The sequence below is a fragment of the Ambystoma mexicanum genome, chromosome 11 (assembly GCF_040938575.1).
Source record: "Ambystoma mexicanum isolate Mex_15411 chromosome 11, UKY_AmexF1_1, whole genome shotgun sequence".
Taxonomy (NCBI): domain Eukaryota; kingdom Metazoa; phylum Chordata; class Amphibia; order Caudata; family Ambystomatidae; genus Ambystoma; species Ambystoma mexicanum.
Window position 1 is genome coordinate 182307118 of NC_090934.1, and position 22797 is coordinate 182329914.

General features: G+C 46.9%; 1 protein-coding gene across 3 annotated transcripts in view; it reads right to left on the minus strand.

Annotated features, from left to right (window-relative positions):
- Positions 1-22797, minus strand: part of PAFAH2 (platelet activating factor acetylhydrolase 2) — a 395798-nt gene that overhangs the window by 70821 nt on the left and 302180 nt on the right. For all 3 annotated transcript variants that reach the window (XM_069622750.1, XM_069622752.1, XM_069622751.1), the window contains one exon: positions 8383-8553. In XM_069622750.1, coding sequence (XP_069478851.1) covers positions 8383-8553 — 171 coding nt within the window. The remainder of the gene's footprint in view (positions 1-8382; positions 8554-22797) is intronic.

The window sequence follows — 22797 nt, forward strand, 5'->3', positions numbered from 1 at the left end:
GTCACAACCACTCTCACGATGACAGCCTAGATGTAACTCACTGGGCAGCTTGGTTCAAAGGACAATCGCTACAGCTTTTGACCCCACAACAAAGTTCAGGTTTCTCGCATCCTCAAAGGAAGAGGCAATTCAGAAGAAAGCTCAGCAGGTGCACACTTCCAATACGTTTGTAAAACACTCAATAATAGAGACATCTCATCACATCACATTAAATGTCAATCTAAAACTATACCTTGAAAAGTGTGCAATGGTGCCATACTCGGTCACCGAAGCCGACCTCACAAGGCTCTTCTTGAGCTATCAAAATGGATGCTGAGAGGCTTAGGCTGTGATCACCCTCCAAGCATGTGTATGGGGGTTAGGGACACACTATCCTGATCTGGACTACTGACAAGAGTCAGGATGTATACCTAGGCAGGATAGTTAAAGATGAAGGCTTGGCGATCCAGGCAGAGAATGAGCTCCCTTCTTTCATTGCTGACAAGAAGGCAGTCGTTGACTTTTCAACATGTTCTCTTTTCGGTCAGAATGAGGTCACTCTAAATCCAAATGGTGGTTGTCCATGGCTCAAGTAACATCATACCCTAAGAAGGGAATCAGGAAGTCAAGTCCATTAATGGACAAACTAAACCATTGATTGAGGGACAGGTGAGCACCACCCTGGAAATTGATGTGTGTGTCATCTCCTTTTTCTTGCGTTCTGGCAACAATCATAGAAACAGCTTTGATAAGGTGGTCTGTGATCACCAAAGCAACTTTTTAACCCTATTAAACACCTTAGTCTGAGAAAGTGGTCACAATTGGTCACAATTGATGCAGCCATTTTCAAGGGATGGACCTATGAGACATTCACCCTCCTGAGCAGCTCCAGTGCACAAAATGACTCCAGGCATACTGATGAAGGCTTGTCCAGAAAGGTCAGAATAGCTAACTCCAAATTCACGCTCCTACCTTTTGCCCCCTTGCTACTTTATTTAAAGACTTGGTCAAATAAGACAGCACTTCCACCTCCAATGGAAGTGAACACTCCTCTTCCCAAGTGGCCTCTCCAGAGGACGGTAAGAAAAGAAGAAGAGAGAGGGAATGGACTTTGCATTAATGATGACAAGACACAGCTACTCCTCCTAGGATCCCAAACAAAACTCAACAGATAAGCCAATCAGTTCAACGCCTTCAATATTGATGGCAACTTCATCAAGGTGTCTAAGGATGTGAAAACATTAGGTAATTACTTAGACTCTGCGTTAACCTTAACAAGACAAATGAATGCGTCAGCATCCTAGACGGCTTACAACTGTCTCCAGACCAGACCATTCCCAACCTCCTTGAATTGCATATCTTTAGCCAGAGCACTAGTCCTATCAAAACATGACTATTGAAATGCTCTTTACTTGGGTACTAACCAAAGGAAGATAAAAAGATGCAAGTAATACAAAATAATGCTATTAGATCAGCACTGTACATCCGTTGTCTAGATCCCACCACATCCAGACGCAACCTAAACTGGCTATTTGTCAATCAAAGGATTGCATTCAAAACCTTGTCACTCACACATAAGTGTCTCGCGAACATAGCGCCAAGATACCTCACCAACAACTTCTCACATCACATCTCTAATCCCCCCACCAGATCTGCACAAGCACACTGTCTCAATATCCCAGGTTCAAATGACAGAAGGCAGGAGGGAGCAGCTTCCCTGTTCTAGCAGCTAATTTTTCCTACTTTACATTCAGGAAAAATGCAAAAATGTGGCTCTCCGAGCAAGAGACTTAGCAAACTATTCTGTCCACTCATTTACCTTCCTGCTGTACTGCACTTAAATGAACCCGCTGTATCCACTATCCTGTATTAACTATTTATTTTATTTGTTTATACCGTGCCATAGCCCACAGGCATCAGGGCACCATTTCAGGTATTACGCGAACAGAGCCGTTTCATATTTTTCCTGAAGACCTCGTAGTTTGCTTTGGTTTGCATGGATGTGGGGAGTGCATTCCAATTTTTTGCTACAGCTACGGGGATAGAGCTACTTACTCATCTTGCTTTTTTAGTCTGTGGTATGGTCAGTAGGTATAAGGCACTAGAGTGCAGGATCCTGTTAGGTACACATTTCCTTACTGCCTGCTTCAAGTAGGATGGTGCCCCTCCATGGACACATTTATGCGCAGGTGTCAGTGTCTTGAATTGTACTCTTTTTACTATCAGAAGTCAATGGAGCTTTTTACGATAGTGAGAATTATGGCCCCCTCTTGTTGCGTTGAAAATTATCTGGACCGCGTCATTTTGAACGATCTGCAACTTTTTGATGTTCCGTTTACCAGCCCTGCTCAATAAAGCATTGCAGTAGTCTAAATGTGGCATGATTATGGCCCGGAGCATTCAGAGTGATACTAACAGGTTGATCTGCCTTAGAAGTTTCGGATGATAGTGGGCCTTTCTTATTACAAATTTCACATGAGCATCCATATAATAGGCTTCAAAGATGGTGCCCAGGGTTTTTACCCTTCAACCACTTTTATCACACAGGAATCGATTTCTAAGCTTGTGTAAGATGGGTCAAGTTTCTTTCTAGCCTGAGAGGATCCAAAGATCATAAGCTCAGTCTTGGAGCTATTCAAGCACATCCAGTTTTGTGTCATCCACTCCTGGATGGTCGAGTAGATGTAATTCAGTGTTTTGGTGTCCCTGGTGTAATCCCCCCTGTGGAAGTCATCCACATAGTTTGTAAAATGAAAACCCATAATTTCCAGTTTATCCCACAACAGTTTTATATAGATGTTGAAAAGTATTGGGGAAATACATGTTCCCTGTGATACTCCATATTTGATGTCATTAAGGTCTGAGCAAGTCGCGCCCCAGCAGATATTACAAGTTCTTTCCCCTAAGAAGGATTTGATACAGGCCACAGTGTGGTCTGAGCAGTTTCCCACCTTTGCAAGAGTTTCCAATAGTCTGGTGTGATCAAGCAGATCAAACGCCGCAGAGAGATCCAACAAAACAAGCAAGCCTGTTTTCCTCTCCTACAAGCGGTGTAGCATTTGTGTTTGCAGATCCAGTAAAGCAGTCTCGATACCATAGTTTCGGCGGAAGCCATATTGTTTATGCTGGAAAACTGATGTGGATTTGAAGTGATTCTGCAATTGTTTAGTAGCCGCTTTTGTCTAACAGCTTTAAGAGGAAAAGGGTATTAGTTATTGGGCGTAGGTTTGAGGGATCTTTCTCATTAAGTCCAGGTTTTTTGGTAATAGGTGTAACCACCACTTCCTTTATAGAGTTTGGAACACTATTATGCGTAAAACAGGCATTTACGAAGCAAGTAAGAAATGGGGCAAAAATGCTTTTATTTCCAAGGATGATTTTCGATGGAAGAAAGAATGTCCCCAATACAGGTAGTTGGTGTAGTATTGGCAAGCAAGAGTAAAGTATCTGCCATGGTTATCTCGTGAAAATGTAACTTTAGGGTGCTACTGCCTTCCTCTTTACCGAGCTCAGAGCTTCCAGATGTTTTACAGGAGTGTCTCTCAAGTATAGGGGTTATTTTTGGAACCCTCTGTATGTTCTGTATTTTTTTGCGAGCTAAAACTTTATTTTGAAAAGCTTTTTGAACATTCTCGCTATGTATAATATGTGTAAGTAATTCTATGTAATTCTGTAACAGATGTTATGTTAGAGTTATTTATAGAGCGCGCGTTCACCCGAAGGCATCTTGGTGCTGAGAGGAGGAGGAACTACAAGCAAGAGGGCACAGAGAAACTAAGGGAAGCGACATAATTAGAAGAGAAGTCTTAAGAGCCTTTCGAAAGGCTAGATGGTTGGACAGTGACTTCAGAGTCAGTGGGAGACTGTTTCACAGCTGGGTCGCTGTGATAAAGAAGGCACGTCCACCCAGTCGCGAACGGCGAAAGGGGGGCACAGATAGCAAGCTTGCTGAAGCTGAGCGCAATGGGCGGTTAGGAATGTACCGCTCAAATTTAACACAGAGATACTCTGCCTCAAGGCCATGCAGGGCCCAGTGAACAATGCAAAGCGCCTTGAATTGAACTCGCTGTGTCACCGGACGCCAATGGAGAAAGCGAAGTACAGGGGATATGTGGGACTCATAAGGAGTGCCTGTTGCCAGCCTGGCTGCCAGATTCTGGAGGTGCTGTAATCTGACCATCAGACCCTTAGACTGTGCAAGGTACAGAGAATTACAGTAGTTCAGCCTGCTAAGAATCATTGCTGCTACTACTGGTGGACGCAGCAAGGATGGAAACAGGTGGAGCACTTTCCTAAGGATTTTGAACTGGAAGTGGCCCTGCTGGCATACCGAGGAGACTTGGGGGCACAAAGACAGATTGGCTGACATAATAACGCCAAGATTTTTTACCTTTGTAGAAGGAGCTGGGAGCGGGCCCAAGGAAGAAGGCCAAAAGGAGGAGATCCACAGTGAAGGATTACAGAGGGACCCCACCACCAACACCTCGGTTTTGTCCACATTCAGTTTCAGCCAATTTTGCCCCATTCATTGTCCCACGGCAGTCAGGCACTTATGCAGGTATGCCAACGCCTCAGCCTGATCCAGATCTAGGCGGATCTATAACTGGATATCGTCCACATACGAGTAGCACCTGATACCGTAGGAGCAGATGAGGCAAATCAGCAGAAAGATGTAGATGTTAAAAAGTATGTATATGCAAGATATGCGACCAGATGCCCCACGGCCTGGGGTGCTTTACAAATAAAATAAATACAAATAGAAGGAGAGACAGGTTGTCGTAAAGAAGAGAAGTAGCAGAAAGCGATGAGTGAATATGTAAAAGAAAGCAAGGAGGTACAGTGAAATGAAAAATAGGACTTAGATATGGGGTTTACTTAAGGATTGCAGTGAGAAGGGGCTCAGAGAGGTCACAGGCATGCAATTTCTCTCCCTCCTCCCCAAAGAGACTGGTGGCAGGCCCTCTCTTCTCTCACTCTCTCCAAGATTGACACTTTTATCTGGGACTATAGAGCTAAAGTGGGGAGGGAGAGCAGGGAGCACTCAAAGGCGCACATCACTTAATTCCTCTAGCCAGACAGGGCTTCTTGGAGGTCTAGAAGAAGCAGAGCAGAATGTGTTAGGGAGAATTCTCCAAAATGGCTAATTTCCCTTACCTACTGAGTCCCTCAACAGCTTTGCGGGATTTCTAGGATTTATTTTTTTCACCTGGTAAGGGTGTGAGCCTTTTTCCCCACTCTTACATGTGTTTTGCTGCTGTGTGTGTTTAACATTTTTGTGTTCATAGACTGTGGCGCCTCACCTACTCCATAGGCATCATCTTCTTACTGTGTGTTACACAGCACCTTCAGTGCAGTGACACAGGGTTGTCTTTTTAGACTTGCCAACTCAGACTCCATTTTCTGGTACTGACTACTGTCTCCCAGAACATTTACAGTTGCCATTGACTTTATTAGTCTTTTTAAAACCACAGGCCCAGTACAAACTATCTTACATAGAGTACTGGAAAGGGTTAATAGTTATCCATATTTGTCGGTCTCTCATGGAACATTGTTTTGTTCCCTTTTCATTAAGATTTGGCTGGTGGCAGTGGTATCTACCCTATTTTTCCTACCGCTGTTATTTTAAATAGCCTTGGTATTATTTTAGGCTATTTTAGTAGCCTCAAACTTAAAACCGCTGGACCATATATGTTTTTATTTGGTTCCGGCTGGGTTTATTCGCCATTTCTTTTTGTAAAGGTCTTTCTCGTGTTTTACTCTGCGCGCCAAACCAGGTTTGGTCCCTTTGTTTGACGACCTTTGGCGGGCTTCTGCACAGAAGCCCTCCTTAGGCGCCTGAAAGTCTGGGTAGGCAGGATGTGAGGGAGGGGTTTTAGGACCCCTGCCATGGGTTCCCTTGGTAACCCAAGTCGCACTACTGCTTGATTGGCTAGGTGACTGTCCTGCCAGGACAGCCACCCTGCTGTGTGATTGACAGCCAGGCTATGTGAATGGGGGAAAACTGCATAAAAAGCATGTCTCTGGGACTGAGAAGGCAGAGTCGCCACTGGATCGAGTGAACCAAAGAGAAGCTGACAGAAGAGGACCTCTACCACGACTGAACCTCCCGGTGAAGCTCTGCTGCGGGTCCGAATCTTCAAACTTCGATGACAGGGAAGATCTGCAAGGAATCTTCTCCCCTTGAGCTGGTGGGAACAACCAGTTCCCAAACTGCAAGCCAGGCCTCCCTCATCTGGTCGAATTTGCTGTGCTCAGCTACAGTGAACCGGATAGCCAGGAGGATCGGACTCTGCTTGGGCGCGCCTTTTATTCGTTGCTTTGCTCTGCTGCTGGTTTCTTCCCTGGGCAGTGCAGGACCCTCCAGTCATCCTACTTCTTGTCAGTCCGACAGTCGCTTCAGGAACCGTGAGCATGCAGGACCTGCCAGGAACTTCTGCCTCAGCTACAGCATTCTTCTGCTCTAAAGCTACTGTGCTAACCCGGTTGTTCGTTTGGTCCATGCACGGTGAAAGTGTGTGAAATCTTTCGCCAATCCGAGGGCTTGTCCTCCTCCATTCTTTAAAGTGACTTTTCGTTTGACCAACTTCGTTCTGAACTCTTGGCAAAGACTTAACCGCGAACTACCGTGAACTGTGTGATCCTCTGCAAAGACTTTGGTCCATTGACTTTGGGCCAGGCCTCTTGACTTGATTTCCTCAATGTAGTTGCTTTTTCTAGATTGCCCTGCTTGCTTACTTGTTGGTGCTGCTCAACTTCTGTCTAACTTTGTCTTTCCCTCCCTTTTTAATTACTGGAATGCCATTTTGCTCACACTTCATTTTGAGCTTAACTTGTCCAGAATCTATTGGGTGTGGTGTAGTCTATTAAGATCGTGATTTTTCAACTGCTTGACAATAGTGAAATGTTTTATAACTGATTTGTAAATAAATGTATATTCTTTTACTCAGAAACCTTGTGTCAGTGTTTGTTTGAATCATAGTAATTGCTGTCCTTTGTGTAACTATTGATACTGCTCACTTTACTCTTGAGATAAGTCTGGCTGCTCAGCCATCGCTACCACTTTACTGTGTAGTACAGGCCTGTACCAAAGGTGACATTGTACTGTCACTTGTAGTCTTAATTGTGTGTGGTGTTCCCAAAGGGTACTGCATATAATAAGGTTTCAGTTTGGTGGATTTATGCTTGACTGCATGATATTGGGTTGTTTTAGTGTGGAAAGTGACTAGTAATATGTAACCCCTAGAATACATCTGATAATCAATTGTAATGATGCCTTTGAATTATATAAACAGAAGTCATAAAATAGAAATTAAAAACACTGAAATAAAAACCGTACCACATTATTTGTAAAAAATAAGTGGATATCAATTTAAAACATGGTAGATTTCATGACAGAATCAGAAGAAATCAGCATATACCAACATAGTTAATTCTAACACGCACTAGCAGTGCATGTCCTGCTTTACAAAGGATACAGTTTATAGGTAGCATAGAAGGTTGCATGTCTCGTTTATCTGGCCAGGAATTATGGCATCTAATTTATCAATAAAAAGATTTTGCGATTCCGAACCATAGCTACTTCCAGAATTTTAAATTTTATCTTACATTGTTTATTTATTTAGTATACTTATATTAGTATTTTATTATTACTTTTTAAGTTTTGGGGAAGTGTTGTTTTAGTGATTAAAATAATCATTTGGAAAGAATCCAAAAGTATGGAATCAAGAATAAATAATTGAAATTCATATCAGTTATCACTGAAAAAATGTGTATTTTATATTACGGTAGGGCAACTGTACACAAGTGCCCAGCACACTGGTTGCATACAAATTGAGAACAGTGATTACTGTTAATTTTATACAAGGCCATGACTATGCTTTGGGATTGGTGCAGCAAGAACATAATAAAACCTTAGAAAAATAGTCTTTGAAATCGTGCGGTACCCATGAGCCCAGCCCTGGTGCAAACCTCGGATAGTCATGGGGTAGTCATAGCTCCTACCAGAGATCTCAACCTATGTGCAAATAGCGAATGCTCTCAGTGTGGTCATGAGACACCAAACCCATGAACCTGCTCAGTGATGGTGTCAAACAGCTAATACTCCCAGGGGTCGGTCACAAAATGTCACATCCAAACACGGTCAGTAATTGATACACAGAAAATGATCGTAATAATAAGCGAGGGCATTTGCCAGAGTGCTTCTCATAGAGCATCTTATATACTCATTTCCCTGGCGACGGAAGGATGAACAGCTTATTGAAACCAAGCCAGGATTTGAATCTGTGACCTGCAGATCACATGCATTTCTCAGAAGCAAGTGCGTTACTCTTCAGATACGTCACTGGCCTAAACAGTTGTGGATCCCCAGCGCTCTTAGCTCTGTTTCAAGTACCACATACTCACAGGATGGTCATTATCTTGGTTCTGTAGTTGTTGCAGCCGATTCTTCTCATTCTGGTTATACTAGTAGCAGTTTGGAACTTTTCTGTGTTGATGAAGAGCACCGGCTTCTTTACCTCGGGGTAGAGGTTGTGCTCCAACGGGAACATCCAGGCATCGAGAGCCACTGCACACCTACAAGGAAATGATGATCAAATCACGCTGCCACCATTGAGTTCTGAAATTTACAAAAAGGAAGGGCTTCTCTATTTTCCAATTGGAATTGTAGGGATAATGGTAAACATTAAAGTGGAATGCAAGAGGATGTTAAATTCATTTATTCAGTCACTTGTTATAGCGCCTTTCACCATAATTATGGTCCCAACGCGCTTTCGGTTGAATGCTCTCGGAAGTCCAAAAATTTGGGAGCTGCTATTATGCGTGTGTGCATTTCAGCCATTAAAGCTATGCAACAGTGACCAGGACCCTGCTAGTCACCCAGGTCTAAATGGAGTGTGTATGGGCACAGCTGAGGTATACTATGGACTAAAGGGGGGAGTTTGTGTTTAAGGAGATAGAGAGTTATGTGGGAATTCTTGTCGTTAAAAGTAGGGTCATTCTTTTGGCAGAGGTGATGTGCTGTAGTGTTTGTATTATATGCCAGTGCAGGGTGTGCAGAAGTGATCCTGCGCAGGTTGTGTGGAAGTGAGCCTGTGCCTTCCGCTAAGTTGCAAATGTGCAAAGTGGGAGAGGTAGAGTTAGCTGTGCAAACAACAATGTCTATCTCCCGGATTCCATCTATGTACCTTGCACAAATTGGGCTAAACGCAAGAAATGGCTGATCACCACAAAATGGGCTGAAGCAAGGTAAAGTAAGGCTACCTTACACAATTAGGCTAACTGCGAGATATGGCTGACTAACCAAAGGCGTAGCCGGGATTGTCTAACAAGTGGGTCCTGAAGCTAATGTAGTTGCACCCACCACAGTGGCAAATTACATCTGTAAATTCCCATACAGCACTGCAGAGTGGGCATTTACAGAAGTTGGGCGGGTCCTGTCCGCTTAGGCCCTACCCTGTCTACACCTCTGTGACTAACACAAATGGGCTAAAAGCAAGGTAAGGCTACCTTACACAATTGGGCTAACTGCGAGATATGGCTGATTAACACAAATGGACTAAAAGCAAAGTAAGGCTACATTACACAATTAGGCTAACTGCAAGATAAACAAGTTACTTTCTTACCTGGTGACGTTCTTTCGAAGGGATGGTCCGACGATGTATTCCATATCTATGACGGGTAATGTCCACAGCTGTGCTGCTTCGGAAAATCTTCGGCGTCTGCGTCCTGCGTCGATGACGTCGATGCGTTGTGCCCGAGGACCTCCTCCGACGTCACCCGATGTGATAAGTAGGACGCCCGACGCCCATAGCCTCAGTTATAGTTTTTCTCCCAGAACGTGTGCCACCAGTTTTCTGCCAGTCAGACACACAAGGCCTTGGGGAACTCAAGCTGCAATCGCAAAAGAAATTCTGCAGCGGGGAAGGTAGGGAGGGAGCGATATGGAATACGTCGTCGGACCATCCCATCGAAAGAATGTTACCAGGTAAGAAAGTAACTTGTTCTTCAAGGGGATTGGGTCCTCTGACGTATTCCATATCTATGACAGACTCCCAAAGCAGTACCAAGCAAGGAGGTGGGAAAAGAATTTAGAACACAAATTTAGCATGCCCAATCAAATTGCGGAATATAGGACTGCCTTGCCAAAGTCCAGATCCTGTCCTCTGATGGAATCGAGGGAGTAGTGACGTACAAAAGTATATACTGAAGCCCAGGTGGCTGCATCACAGATGTGACGAATAGGAACACCCCTCTGCAGGGCAGTAGACGCTGCCACTCCCCTGGTAGAATGGGCCCGCAAGCCAGCCGGAGGGTCCTTACCTGCCAAGCGATAACACTCGGAGATAGCTAAAATAATCCAACGAGACAAAGTCTGTTTCGTCACAGCTTGTCCCAAACGCTTTCCAGCGTAACCAATGAAAAGTTGATCGTCCACTCTGACCTGGGACATGCGCGAAACATAAAAGCTCAACGCTCTCCTAGGATCAAGCCTATGGAGCCTCTCATCTTCCTTACCAGGATGTGGAGGAGGATAGAACGCTGGAAGAACAACCTTCTGGCTCAAATTAAATTCCGAAACCACCTTCGGAAGAAAAGAAGGACGAACTCTAAGGACAACCCTGTCCTTATGAAACACAGTGAAGGGTGCCTTAACTGAAAGTGCCTGTAACTCACTCACTCTGCGAGCGGAAGTAACCGCAACCAAAAACACAGTTTTAAGAGTTAGCAGTCTCAAAGGGCAAGAATGTAAAGGCTCAAACGGAGCACCCATAAGAAACTTAAGAACAAGGTTCAAATCCCAACTGGGCACCAGAAAAGGTGGCAGAGGGAACACATTAGTGAGCCCTTTCAAAAACTGAGAAATTAAAGGAATCTTAAAATAGGAACATTCTTCAGACGAGCGCTTAAAAATGGACAGCGCCGCCAGGTAACCTTTAATGGTCCCCACTTGCAAGCCCCTGTGGACCAAGGAAAGCAAAAAAGACAGAACCATGGGAATGTCACATTCAAAAGGATCCACATTCTGAACTCTGCACCAGTCGCAGAACTTTCTCCAACGGCAACGGTACAGAGACTTTGTTGCCGGCCGCCTGGCCGAGAGCAACACCTCCATCACGTCTTCAGGGAGGTCCCAATCCTTATACCTCAACCTTTCAGAAGCCAAGCGTGAAGGATGAGGGATCTGACCTCTGGAAGGAGAACCTGACCCCCCTCCCGTGAGAGCAGATCGTCTCGGTAGGGAAGACGACGTGGAAGGCAGATGGACAAGTCGAGAAGGTCCGGGTACCACGTCCTCCGGGCTGGAGCAATGAGGATCATCCGGGAACCGAACCTCCATAACCTCCGCAGTACTTGCGGGATGACGGGGATTGAAGGAAAGGCGTACAGCAGTGGGAATGACCACTCCACCACGAACGCGTCTCCTAAGGCTCCTTTTGGAGGAAATTCCTGTGAGCAAAACCTTTTGTACTTCCGGTTGATACTGGAGGCGAAGAGATCTACTTGAGGGGTCCCCCAAAGGGCGAAGATCTCCAGGAGAATCTCCTGAGCCAGCTCCCACTCGTGAGAGATTGTGCTCTGCCTGCTCAGAGCGTCCGCCGTCTCGTTGTCGTCTCCGGCCAGATGAACAGCCGAGATCGAAACTTCCTGCTGGATGGCCCAGAACTCGAGCTGCATCGCCTCCCTGCACAGAGGAAGTGACCCTGTCCCCCCTTTTTGTTGAGGTAGTGCATGGCCACTGTGTTGTCCGTTAGAATCAGGACACGCTTTCCTCGCACAGTCGGCAGAAAAGACTTCAGGGCAAGCCTGACGGCCCTCAGCTCCAACAGATTGATATGGAGTCTGGACTCCGACGGAGACCAACGACCGCTGACTGTCAACTCGTTGGCATGAGCTCCCCATCCCGTGAGGGATGCGTCCGTCACAATCGTCACCTCCGGCCAGGGCAGCCAAAATGGGGCCCCCTTCATCAGATTGTCTTCGACGGCCCACCACAGAAGGTCCTGGGCGACCGAGGGCGGCACCTGAACAGGGTACCACTGGAGCTTGAGTGCCCACTGTGAAGATCTCATCCGCAGACGAGCCTCTGGCACCAGAAGAATGCAGGATGCCTTGAGGCCGAGCAGTCTCAAGAACTCGGACGCTGGGAGATTCTGGGCAAGTTGAAACTTGTGCACCATCTGCTGAATGTGAAGAGCCCTCACCTGGGGAGGAAAACACTGCCCCAGGGATGTGTCGAGCACTGCTCCGATGTACTGGAGCCGCTGCGTTGGTGTCAAATGGGACTTCTTTAAATTGAGGGAGAAGCCCAGCTTGTGAAGGGAGTGGTAGGTGACGGACAGATGATCCAGGACTTGCTCGGGAGAGCACCCCCTGATCAACCAATTGTCCAGATAGGGGTAGACGTGAATCCCCCCTTTCCTGAGATGCGCTGCCACCACCACCATGAGCTTGGTGAAAACCCTCGGGGCGGAGGTCAATCCGAACGGCAGGACCCGAAACTGAAAGTGCAAGTCGCCAACTGCGAACCTCAGGTACTTCTTGTGCTTGGGATGGATCGGCACATGGAAGTAAGCATCCTTAAGGTCGAGAGACACCAACCAGTCCTGAAGTTGAAGGGCCTGGAGGACTTGAGAAAGAGTCACCATCTTGAACTTGTCCTTCCTGAGGAGTTTGTTCAAACCGCGCAAGTCCATGATGGGTCTCAATCCCCCGTCTTTCTTCAAAATCAAAAAATAAGAGGAATACCATCCCTTGTTCCTCTCCGCTACAGGCACCAGTTCTATGGTGCCTTTCTCCAGCAGGGCTTGAATTTTCTGTGCAAGGAGCGGATCCGGACTCTTCAAAGAGAGGTTCCCAGGTGGATTGTCGTGAGGCCTCTGCCGAAAAGGAAGACAGTAGCCGTGGGTTATGATCTCCAGAACCCACACATCTGAAGTAATGGCTTGCCACTCTACAAGATGCTGCGCCAGCCTTCCCCCAACCGGCGAACCATGGGACCTGGCCTCATGACTGAGTGGTAGCGGCTGTGGCGTTGCCTGAGGGCAAAGAGTCAACTGCCCGAGCGGCCTTGGCACCTCGAGTACCCTTGTTTCCACCTCTGGCACTCTTAGGGTGGCCTCTTTGACTGCTAGCTCCTCTCGCTTTACTGACGGACGAGTAATAGCGAAAGGAACCTCCCCTCCATTGCTGTCCCCTAGGACGAAAAGGCGGAGGTTGGCGAACTGCAGCGCCCAACGACTTCGCTGCAGCTTTGGAGGTCTGCAACCTCTCAAGGCTCTCGTCAGCCTTGCTGCCAAAAAGATGTTCACCGTCAAAGGGCATGTTGAGGAGCCGGGACTGCACATCAGGAGCAAACCCAGACTTCCGCAACCACGCAAACCTGCGTATTACGGTGCTCGCCGCCATGGACCGGCTGACACAATCTGCCATGTCCAAACCCGACTGAACGGCCTCACACATGGCATCCTTGCCATCCTGAACCATAGCAAGGAAACCACCCCGTTCGTCCCCTTCGGGAATATGTTCAGCCACTAATGCAACACAGTTCCACAGAGTGTGTGTGAAACGAGACAAGGCACATATGGAGTTGGCCGCCTGAAGCGCTATACCCCCTGAAGAAACCACTTTCTTCGCCCAACCGTCAAAACGTTTGTCGTCCCTATCCGGAGGGATGGTAGGATACGACGCCTGCTTTGCCGGGACCGTAGCCGCCTGCACCACCAAACTCTCCGGAGTGGGGTGCCTGGACAAGTAGCAGGGGTCGCTACTGGCTGGATGGTATTTTCGCGACAAAGACTTGCCCACTGCCGGGAGACTCTCCGGAGCAGTCCAAGCCGCTGCCACCCTTCTCTGCAGAGCCATATGAAACGGCAAAACCGGGTCAGTGGGGGGACCAAGATCAAGGATGTCCGTGGGGGAGCTGACCAACCCAAGTACTCGGTGACCCGGGACATAAGGCGCCGGTATGAAGAATCGGCATCAGTGCCAGGCTCCGGCCTACAAAACTCCACCTCCGGAGAGGTGTCCAGTCCACTGGCATCATGCAGTGACTGCCTCAGGTCATCAAACTGGCTATGGCCCGAGATAAGCTCATCTGGAACCGTAACCGGAACCAAGCCGTCATCAGAGCCTTCATCACCCTCTGAAATGTACTCCAGGCGGGGAGAGGAAGACCTCTGGGGACCAAAGCAGTGCCTGACCTTAGCCGGAGCCTTTCTAGGGGCTAACCCCCTGCCACGGGGCCCCTCCGACACCACCGCCTCGAAAGGCGTTGAGGGCGCCCAACGAGTCGGCGTCCACAGAAACGGCGTCGACGTTGAGCGAATCGGCGTCGACGTCAGCTGCAGCGCTGCCAGCATCGACGGCGTCGACACAGGCCTCGAAGCCGGAGCTCTGAGCGTGTCTCTCGACGACCTAGGCGCCGACAGTGTCGACGACCCCCGCAGAGGCGGAGCCTCGAGAGAAATCGTTGACCTCGGCGCCACAGGCGTCGACATCTTCTTCGAAGACGGCACAGGATCACGCGGTCTCGAACGCGTCGAGGACCGGGACCTGGAACGGGCATGGCGAGAACGGCTACCCTTGTCCGAGCAGGACCTCTCCCGTGAGCCGTGCCGACCACCCGAGCCCAAAGGCGTACGAGCGGTGTCTCTCGACCGGTGCCGACCGACCCCACTCGGAGGCGCGGACGGACCGGTGCCCTGCGATTCAAGAATCCGGTGTCGCTTGCATGGAGGGATAAGCGACCCGCCGACGGGCGGAGTCCTCGGAAGAGGACGGGGAAGGCGACCGATGCCGGCACTTCCGGGAATGCCTCGAAGAGGCGGAGGAGTGGCGAGACCGCCTCATGGAAGGAGACCCACTGGACTTCCGACGATGACACGGAGAGTCGCCCCTCGAGTCATCCGTCGAAAGCCCCACAGACCTCGACTTCCGGGGCTTAGACACCCGACCTACCGACAGCTTCTTCTTGTGTTCCCGCAAGGCCTTTGCCGTGAGCGACTGGCAGTCGACACAGTCGTCCGTATCATGGGCCTCCCCGAGGCACCAGAGGCAGGCGTCGTGTGAGTCCGTGACCGACATCTTGGACCCCCAGTCCCCGCATTTCTTGAAGCCCGGATGCGGGGTTGAAGACGAAGTAGACATCGCCACGAACAGATCTTCACAAAAAACCGAACAGGTTCAACAAACCGAAAAGGAAACAGCAAACTCCAAAGAGTCGAGGCGTACCGAGATTCACGAAGCGAACACGTTCGCAGAAAAAACGGAACTGAGGCTATGGGCGTCGTGCGTCCTACTTATCACATCGGGTGACGTCGGCCGTCGGAGGAGGTTCTCGGGGACGGCGCATCGATGTCATCGACGCAGGACGCAGACGCCAAAGATTTTCCGAAGCAGCACAGCTGTGGACATTACCTGTCATAGATATGGAATACGTCGGAGGACCCAATCCCCTCGAAATGGGTGATTAACACACATGGGCTAAGAGCAAAGTAAGGCTTCCGTACACAGTTAGGTTGTATTTCGTTTAACGAAGGATAGCACAGGAGCAATGTGCTGGTCTTGGAAGTGAGACCACTGTAAGGAACACATGGTGGCAACAGTAAAGACAGACACAAGTGATTACAGTTCAAGGGTGTTAATCGAACTTTATAATGGGTGAGATAAACGCCTAATCTAAACCTAAATCTAAGATGGGAGCAAGCTACGACTATCAAATAATAATAAGGCAGTAGCGTCTTGTGAAATAAAAAGGCCCTATACTAAATAAACCTACTGCCAATCCTTACTACTAAATTACAAAAAGAGCGTGGGATAATGATCACCAGAAAAGAAAGAAGTGTTAAAAAAATGATAGGTCAGGATGGTATGGCTGGGTCTCCCTTCACCATGTTTGAAGCACTGGAAAAGGCGGGACTCTCGAGCACAGCACACTCCTTGGCCTCATCAGCACGAGGTTCACAGTTCAAGTTCAACACTATCAAAACCTTCAGAGGCCAAGTCTCTTTGCTGAAAAAGTCTCTTGCCGTAGAAGGCTTGCTGATTCAAGGTAACAAACAAACAAACAAAAGTTCCTTTTGATACTCTTGTACCTTGAGCGTTTGCTCTTCGCTCCTTGGATCGCCCTCTGCCGGGCTCGGATCCTCCATGCAAAATGGGCCTCCCTCCATCGTGTTCACTACAGCATTTCTTTAACACAGTTCATGTATTGCTTCTTTACATCAGAAAGAGGGGGGTTTCCTTCTCCTAGCTTTCTTTCAGCATCTCTGTGTCGGGTTCACACTTTCCTTATTTCTACAGTTCACAATCCTATTGGAAAGCTGGTTTCCGTTCCCCTAGCTTTCCTCTGGCAACAGGTCAGAGACATTCGATTGTACAAGGGATTTGACGTAACAATTGTAGGACCACTCTGATGCCTCACGCCACCCTTTCCTAGAGTTTCTGGTTCTTGTAATTTCAAATAACAGGTCCCGGTCAGAGTCTTTCGAACGAGCGCCGATGTGGCGCCGGACCCCTCTGCACCTGGACCTCAACAGGGCTTTATTTAAAGTTCAAACACATTCACAAGTTGTTTCCCTTCCAGATTCCTTGGTTTCAAAATGTTGCTACTTGCAACCTTGGGCTCAACACAGTTCGCTTTACTATCAGCTTCCTCTGACTCACCGGCTGTGATGAACCCGTTGGCTTCTTTGTTCTCTGGAGTCAAGGATAGTACACGGTAGCCAGCTTGCTTCACCGCCTGCGCCATCAAAGCGGGAGGCCCCTGTGTGCTATTGACATCTGCTGCTCCACATGCCAGCTTTTATTCCCAGTGATATGCTTTCCTTTTCGGAGGCTTCACAGGTCTGAGCTGAAACGGGCAAGGGCAACTCCCCCTCCGTCATGCTTCAAGGTCCCACCGCCTCGCCTTTCTTCTCCTTTTAAACTGCTGGTTTGGTGTAGCTGTCTCCTCGTGCATTCGGTCTTGCTCGTGTGTGCTTAAGTGCTCTGCCTTTTATCCCTGTGGGGAAGGTAAAAGGCCATCAGGTGTGCATAGTTCTTGTTAATTGCCTGACTCTGCCTGACCCGTATGTTGGGACATGTCAGGTAAATGGCTCTGGTGTTAGTCCGTTGTCTGTTACTGTGTAAGAAAGTGTTCATGTGGGAAAAGGTGGCGGGGGGGTTAGAGCTTCTAAATATCCTACAGGGTAGGATGGGGAAAGGTGTTACAGGGAAGGGGATACCACGTCTCAACCCTGTGTGTCCCACTTCCACTCCCTGAAGACCTCTTGCCCAGGTGATCCTCCCCCACTGGTCCACCCCCAGGAACTGGATCCAACAGCAATGGGCATGACCTGGCTACCTGGACATCAGATCTCTGGGGACTAGCGGGTGAGACATCTTCAGGTCCCTAACACCAGGCAAAGCAACAGAGGTTTGAATCCCAGATCCGCGCTTAGAAACCGAACTCTGGTATTAAGCATGTTATAAAATTAAAATAAATAAAATAAAGCGATGTAAGGTTTCCGTACACAGTTGGCTTGTATGCGAGACATGGCTGACTAACACAAATGGGCTAAACGCAAGGTAAAGCTACCTTACCTTACACAATTAGGCTAACTGTGAGATATGGCTGATTAACACAAATGGGCTAAAAGCAAGGTGAAGCTTCCATACACAGTTGGGTTGAATGCGAGATATGTCTGATTAACACAAATGTGCTTAAAGCAAAGTAAGGATACCTTATACAATTAAGCTAAATGCTAAATATGGCTACCTAACACAATTAGGTTAAATGTGAGATATGGCAGACAACACAATGTTAACAATTTATCTTGACTAGCTAATAATTAAATAATAATATACATGAACCATCAATGATGTATATACAGGGATGTCGTTACTGGTAATACTGTTTTAACTTTAATTTGGACTTGTTAGAATTCCACTACATTTTAATATCAGTTACAGCAGCATACAAAGTCGTTTTTTTTTCTTAACAGAAATAGCACAATATACAAGCCCAATTGTGGCGTGAGTAAAATGTAGTAACACACATTGGCTGCCGATCAAGAAGCGCATTCTTTTTAAATCTCTGTGTTTGGTACATCACGCCTTTTACAATCAGGGCGCCGAATACATACAGGAAAAATGTTCCTGTTATGTGCCATCCCAGCCTCTGCGCTCTTAGTCTGCTCTACTGATCTCTGTTCCACGAGTTAGACTGTACCGGATTGGCGGCCGCGCTTTTTCCGTGATGGCCGCAAAGACCTGGAACAGTCTTCTTCTGTATCTTCGTGGCAGTGATAATCATCTGGCCTTCCGCTGCGCTCTAAAGACCCATCTGTTCTAGATCTCTCTGCTGCTGCACCCTATGCCTTTTTCAGCACCAAGATACCTCTGGGTGAATGTGCGCTTTAGAAATTTATGTAACATAACATAACATAACCATTACTACAGAAGGCTATACACACGCAAATAACTGTATGAAATATTGTTGACTTACTCAACTCAAAATATGTTGAGGTTTTAGTATGTAAAAGAGGAAGAGACAATGCTCAAGCTTCACGCTTTACTTGGCAATGAGACCATGATTCTGCAAGCACCTTCTGAATACAAATAGCAGAGGTAAAGGAATGCAAGTTCCAAGCTACAAGTCAGATATTAAAATCACTTGACCAGTGTCACAGATGGCTTCACACATTTCCAGACTCCAAAAGATGATTCAAGGGTCCTTTTTTTACAAGACGAAACACATGGTGTTCTCAAAAATGTCACAGGCAAGAGAAGGGGCCAACTAAATTGTATTTATTTGTTTGTTTGTACCGCAGTGGAAAACCTCAGCAATCAGGGCGCCACTCAGGGCGCCACATACCCATGGAAGACACCAGATTAAAAACAGGACGTACATAAACATCAACTTTTTCTGAGTTTGGCCAGAATTAATTTATTTGAAGAGCAGGGTTTTCAATTGAGCATGCAATGTCTTCACATTTTTTTCCAAACGGAGTGTGCTTGAGAGAGAGTTCCACACATGGGCCACCCTCATGAGGAAGGCCCTACCAAGTTCCCCAGCCTTTTTAAACCTAAGAGATCTGATTGTTCCAGTGTTAGCCGATCTGAGGGCACGGTTGCTACTGTAGAGGAAGGTACAGGACATTAGATATATTGGCGCTTTTCCATATAAGCACTTCTGTGCTAGGGTGGCTGTTTTAAAGTGGATACGGGCTGGAATAGGCAACCAGTGTAGGGATTCCCTCTCTGATGATACATGTACTTGGAGTACCTTTGATAATGCAGACTGCATCATTTTGGAGAATTTGCAAGTGGTGGATGCATTTTTTCCTGGCCCCAATATATATAGCGAGTTGCAGTAGTTGAGCCGTGAAAGAATAATGGCTCGATCAATCGAGCCACAGTTCACTTCTGAAATGAAGAGTTTAATATTCCCAAGAAGTCAATACTAGCCAACTAGTGCGTGTTTCAGTGCTGAAGGAGGCGTTAAAAAACACTCCCAGAGTCTTCAATTTTTCAGCTACAGTTCTGGGACTGTCTTTGATGAGAAATTGTTGATATTCATCCCTAGCTATGCTCTTGCCGCTCGGCTGCCAAACAATAACAGTTCAGTTTTTGTTCCATTGAGGCACAGTCAATTTTCATTCATCCATTGCTCTATGACCCTATAGATTGAAGTCAGGTTCCTAGTGTTAGTGTTGTAATCCCTGCTGTTTTCCAGGATCAGCTGGCTATCATCTGCATAGCTGGTAAAAGTGACACCATATGATTCCAGCAGTCTACAGAGAAGTCTAATATATAGATTGAAAAGTGTTGGAGAGAGACATGCTCCCTGTAGAATTGCACAAAGGATATGAGCCGAATGTGATGAAGTGCATTCCCAACCGACCGATGATTGTCTCTCGGATAAAAAGGATTGAATCCATTATATGGACTGTGGAGCACAGTTCCCTGTGTTAGATAGTTTGTTAGCCAGACGATCATGATCCAGCAGATCAAAAGCTGCGTACAAGTCGTGAAGGACCAAAAGCCAATTTTTTCCTTCGTTCGTCAGCTCTAACATATTGGTTTGTAGATCCAGGAGAGCCTTCTCCATACTATGATCCAATCTGAATGCTAATTGCTTTTTGTGGAATACAAATGCGGACTTCAGGTGGGTTTAAAGCTGTTTTGTGGCCACCTTCAACAGAAAATTTGAATTGGTAATGGGACTTGGATATTTTGAATCCTTAGGATTCAAGCCTGCTTACTTCACCAGAGGGGTGATGGTGACCACCTCAATTTTATCCAGGACTGAGATGTGATCAAAGGATGAATTTGCCAACCTGGAGAAGAAAAGAGCAAATTCTAACATAATCCAGGATAGGTTTTACTGAAATTAGATATTCCCTTCACAAAGTAGGGTGCACTGAGGCCAGAATGGATTCTGTTTCAGGGATAGTTACATGATTGAAGGCAAAGTTTGGCGGTCCAATCAGCTGTTTATGCACACCTGCCGGCCGGGCATGCTTATTTAGAATATTGACTAACTTGCTTTCAATTTTATCCCAGGCTGTTTTGAGTTTGTTTGCAAATACCTGTTGGACATCATTAAAGTCTTCCGCAGTAGGGTGAAAAGAATGAATCAATGCCTTGGGTTTCTCTAGAGATTTCAGGATTTCAAAAAAGCTTCTAAGTGTTGTTGTCAGCTACTGTAATCGTGTTATCAAAGAAGTGCCTTTTCGCTGTAAATATTTTGGCTTTATAGTCTGCTTCCAAAGCCTTCCATGTTTGGAGCTGATGGATGTTTTAACCATGCGCGTTGTGCGCTTCTCTTCTGTTTTTTCAGGTTTAATAGATTGTTGGAAAACCATTTGTTATGATTCGTATTTTCCCTTACTACTTTCCGTACTACAGGGGCAACTTTGTCCAGTGTCTTGGTCAGAATATTGTTATAGGTAACTCTTCCCCCTCCAGCAAGCCTACTATGCAAATATTACTCCTCTTGGTCCACTCTTCTGCTTCTTCCACTCTGTTTTGCAGGAGGCTGACCTTTTGATGCTGGATATGGACATCTGCCTGCGTCTCGCAGAGCGCTCCCATGCTCCCTTTTGTTTGGGTCTCCAGGGTGACAGTGTGCTGTGCCAAGTTTTGCACATTCTGGCGCAGCAGACCGACATCTACTTGCACTTCTGCAATCTGCGTGCCCAGGGAGGATTTTAGGTCTGCTATCACCTGCATCACCTGTTTATGCAGCTCTATAGTCTCACACCGTTTCCCCTGCGTTGGTTCAATATCGCTACAAGGAGACTGTTACTTGGCCCTGGCGAAGCCGTCTAGTGTGGGTTGACTTGGTTTCGACTTAGCCGACTGGAGTTGCATCAAGCCTGCTGAATTTCTGTTGCTCAGTCTGGGCGTCCCTCAAACTCTCAATCTCCTTTGGGATCCCCCTCAACCCTAACCTCGACTTCTCAAACCCCAGAATGGTTCTTTAATACTTATGACAGGTTACCCCTAATGTCTACAACTTAGTCTACCTTTTGGTGAGGTTCAAAAGGTTGTATTTAACTTGATAATTCCGATAGGGGGGTGCACATACCACATACAAGAGTAGACAAGAGAGGACGGGGAACCTTCCAGGGGGGAAAAGCACAGGTACACAAACAAACCGCAGACACACCATTAAAGAAGGCCTCACAGGGGTAGGGATGCACCTGGTGTAGCCTCAGTCCAAAGATCTTTTGTGCGTCAGAACAAAACATAGAAAAACTCACAGATTGACATATTTAGCAGAGATGTCCCCAGGTGGGGCCTTGCCCGGGAAACCTACTCTGAGCATATGACCAAGGTTGGGCCAGGGAGTAGGGGGAGGAGCGGGACAGAGTCCAAGCTGCCCATCACGGGTAGACTGAAGCAGCTAAGCCAACAGTGGGTAATGTAATAACAGGGCGACAAGCCAATCCTGCGGACACTCGGGGGTAGGAGGGAAGTGGACCTAAGCCAGTGAACCGTTCACATGGCCGCAAGTGCCAATCAGCATGTGGTTATGGGAATGAGAATCTGAATGGAGTGAAGTTACTGGAAGAATCAATCAAACAGTAAGTTTCCATGTCCCTGGGAGGTGGCCAGCCTTCAGAGTATCGAACACAAGGTTTGTGAAAGCCGATAACCAGCAGGCACCGCGTGAATGTCTGCCTTCCCACAAGAAGCAGGGTGTCTAGTGTTCCTTTCGTAATGGTGCTGACCAATGGCAGTATAATAAAGTTCTGGCAGTCAGCACAAATGTTATTTTACTAAATGCAAACTGTTCCTGGGAGGGGTGAGAATCGATATGGCACCACATGGGGAGACAATGAGTTGAGATACTGTTGGTTGATCTGTCACCTCCAATCATGTTATACTAACATACGTTAGCCCTAAGGATATGACGTAGCTGAATCAATGAGTTTCTTGGAAATGGCAGAGAATATGAAAATTCAAGCTGTAACTTGGTCTAATGCCTTGTCCATTGTATTTGTAGTATATACGACCATTCACTGTATGCACAGATGTCAGCTCTCATCAATCAGTTCAGTCCACTGTTCTGTTTGATCTATGCTCGCCCAGCTGTAATAAACAGCATTGCTTCTTGCCCAGTGTGTGCTCCTTTTTTCGTACGTGTTTTATATTGTGGGATCAGAGGACCCCCGTGTACAAGGTCATGACCTTCTCTGCAACTTCCTAGGTGCTCTCTACTCTAGAAGTCTCCTCTAGGTGATTTTTCAAAAAAGGATGTTTTTTGTGCCAACTCCAACTGTGTTGTTCCTTTCTATTTCACACTTGATCCCGTGCATTCCTCGCCCT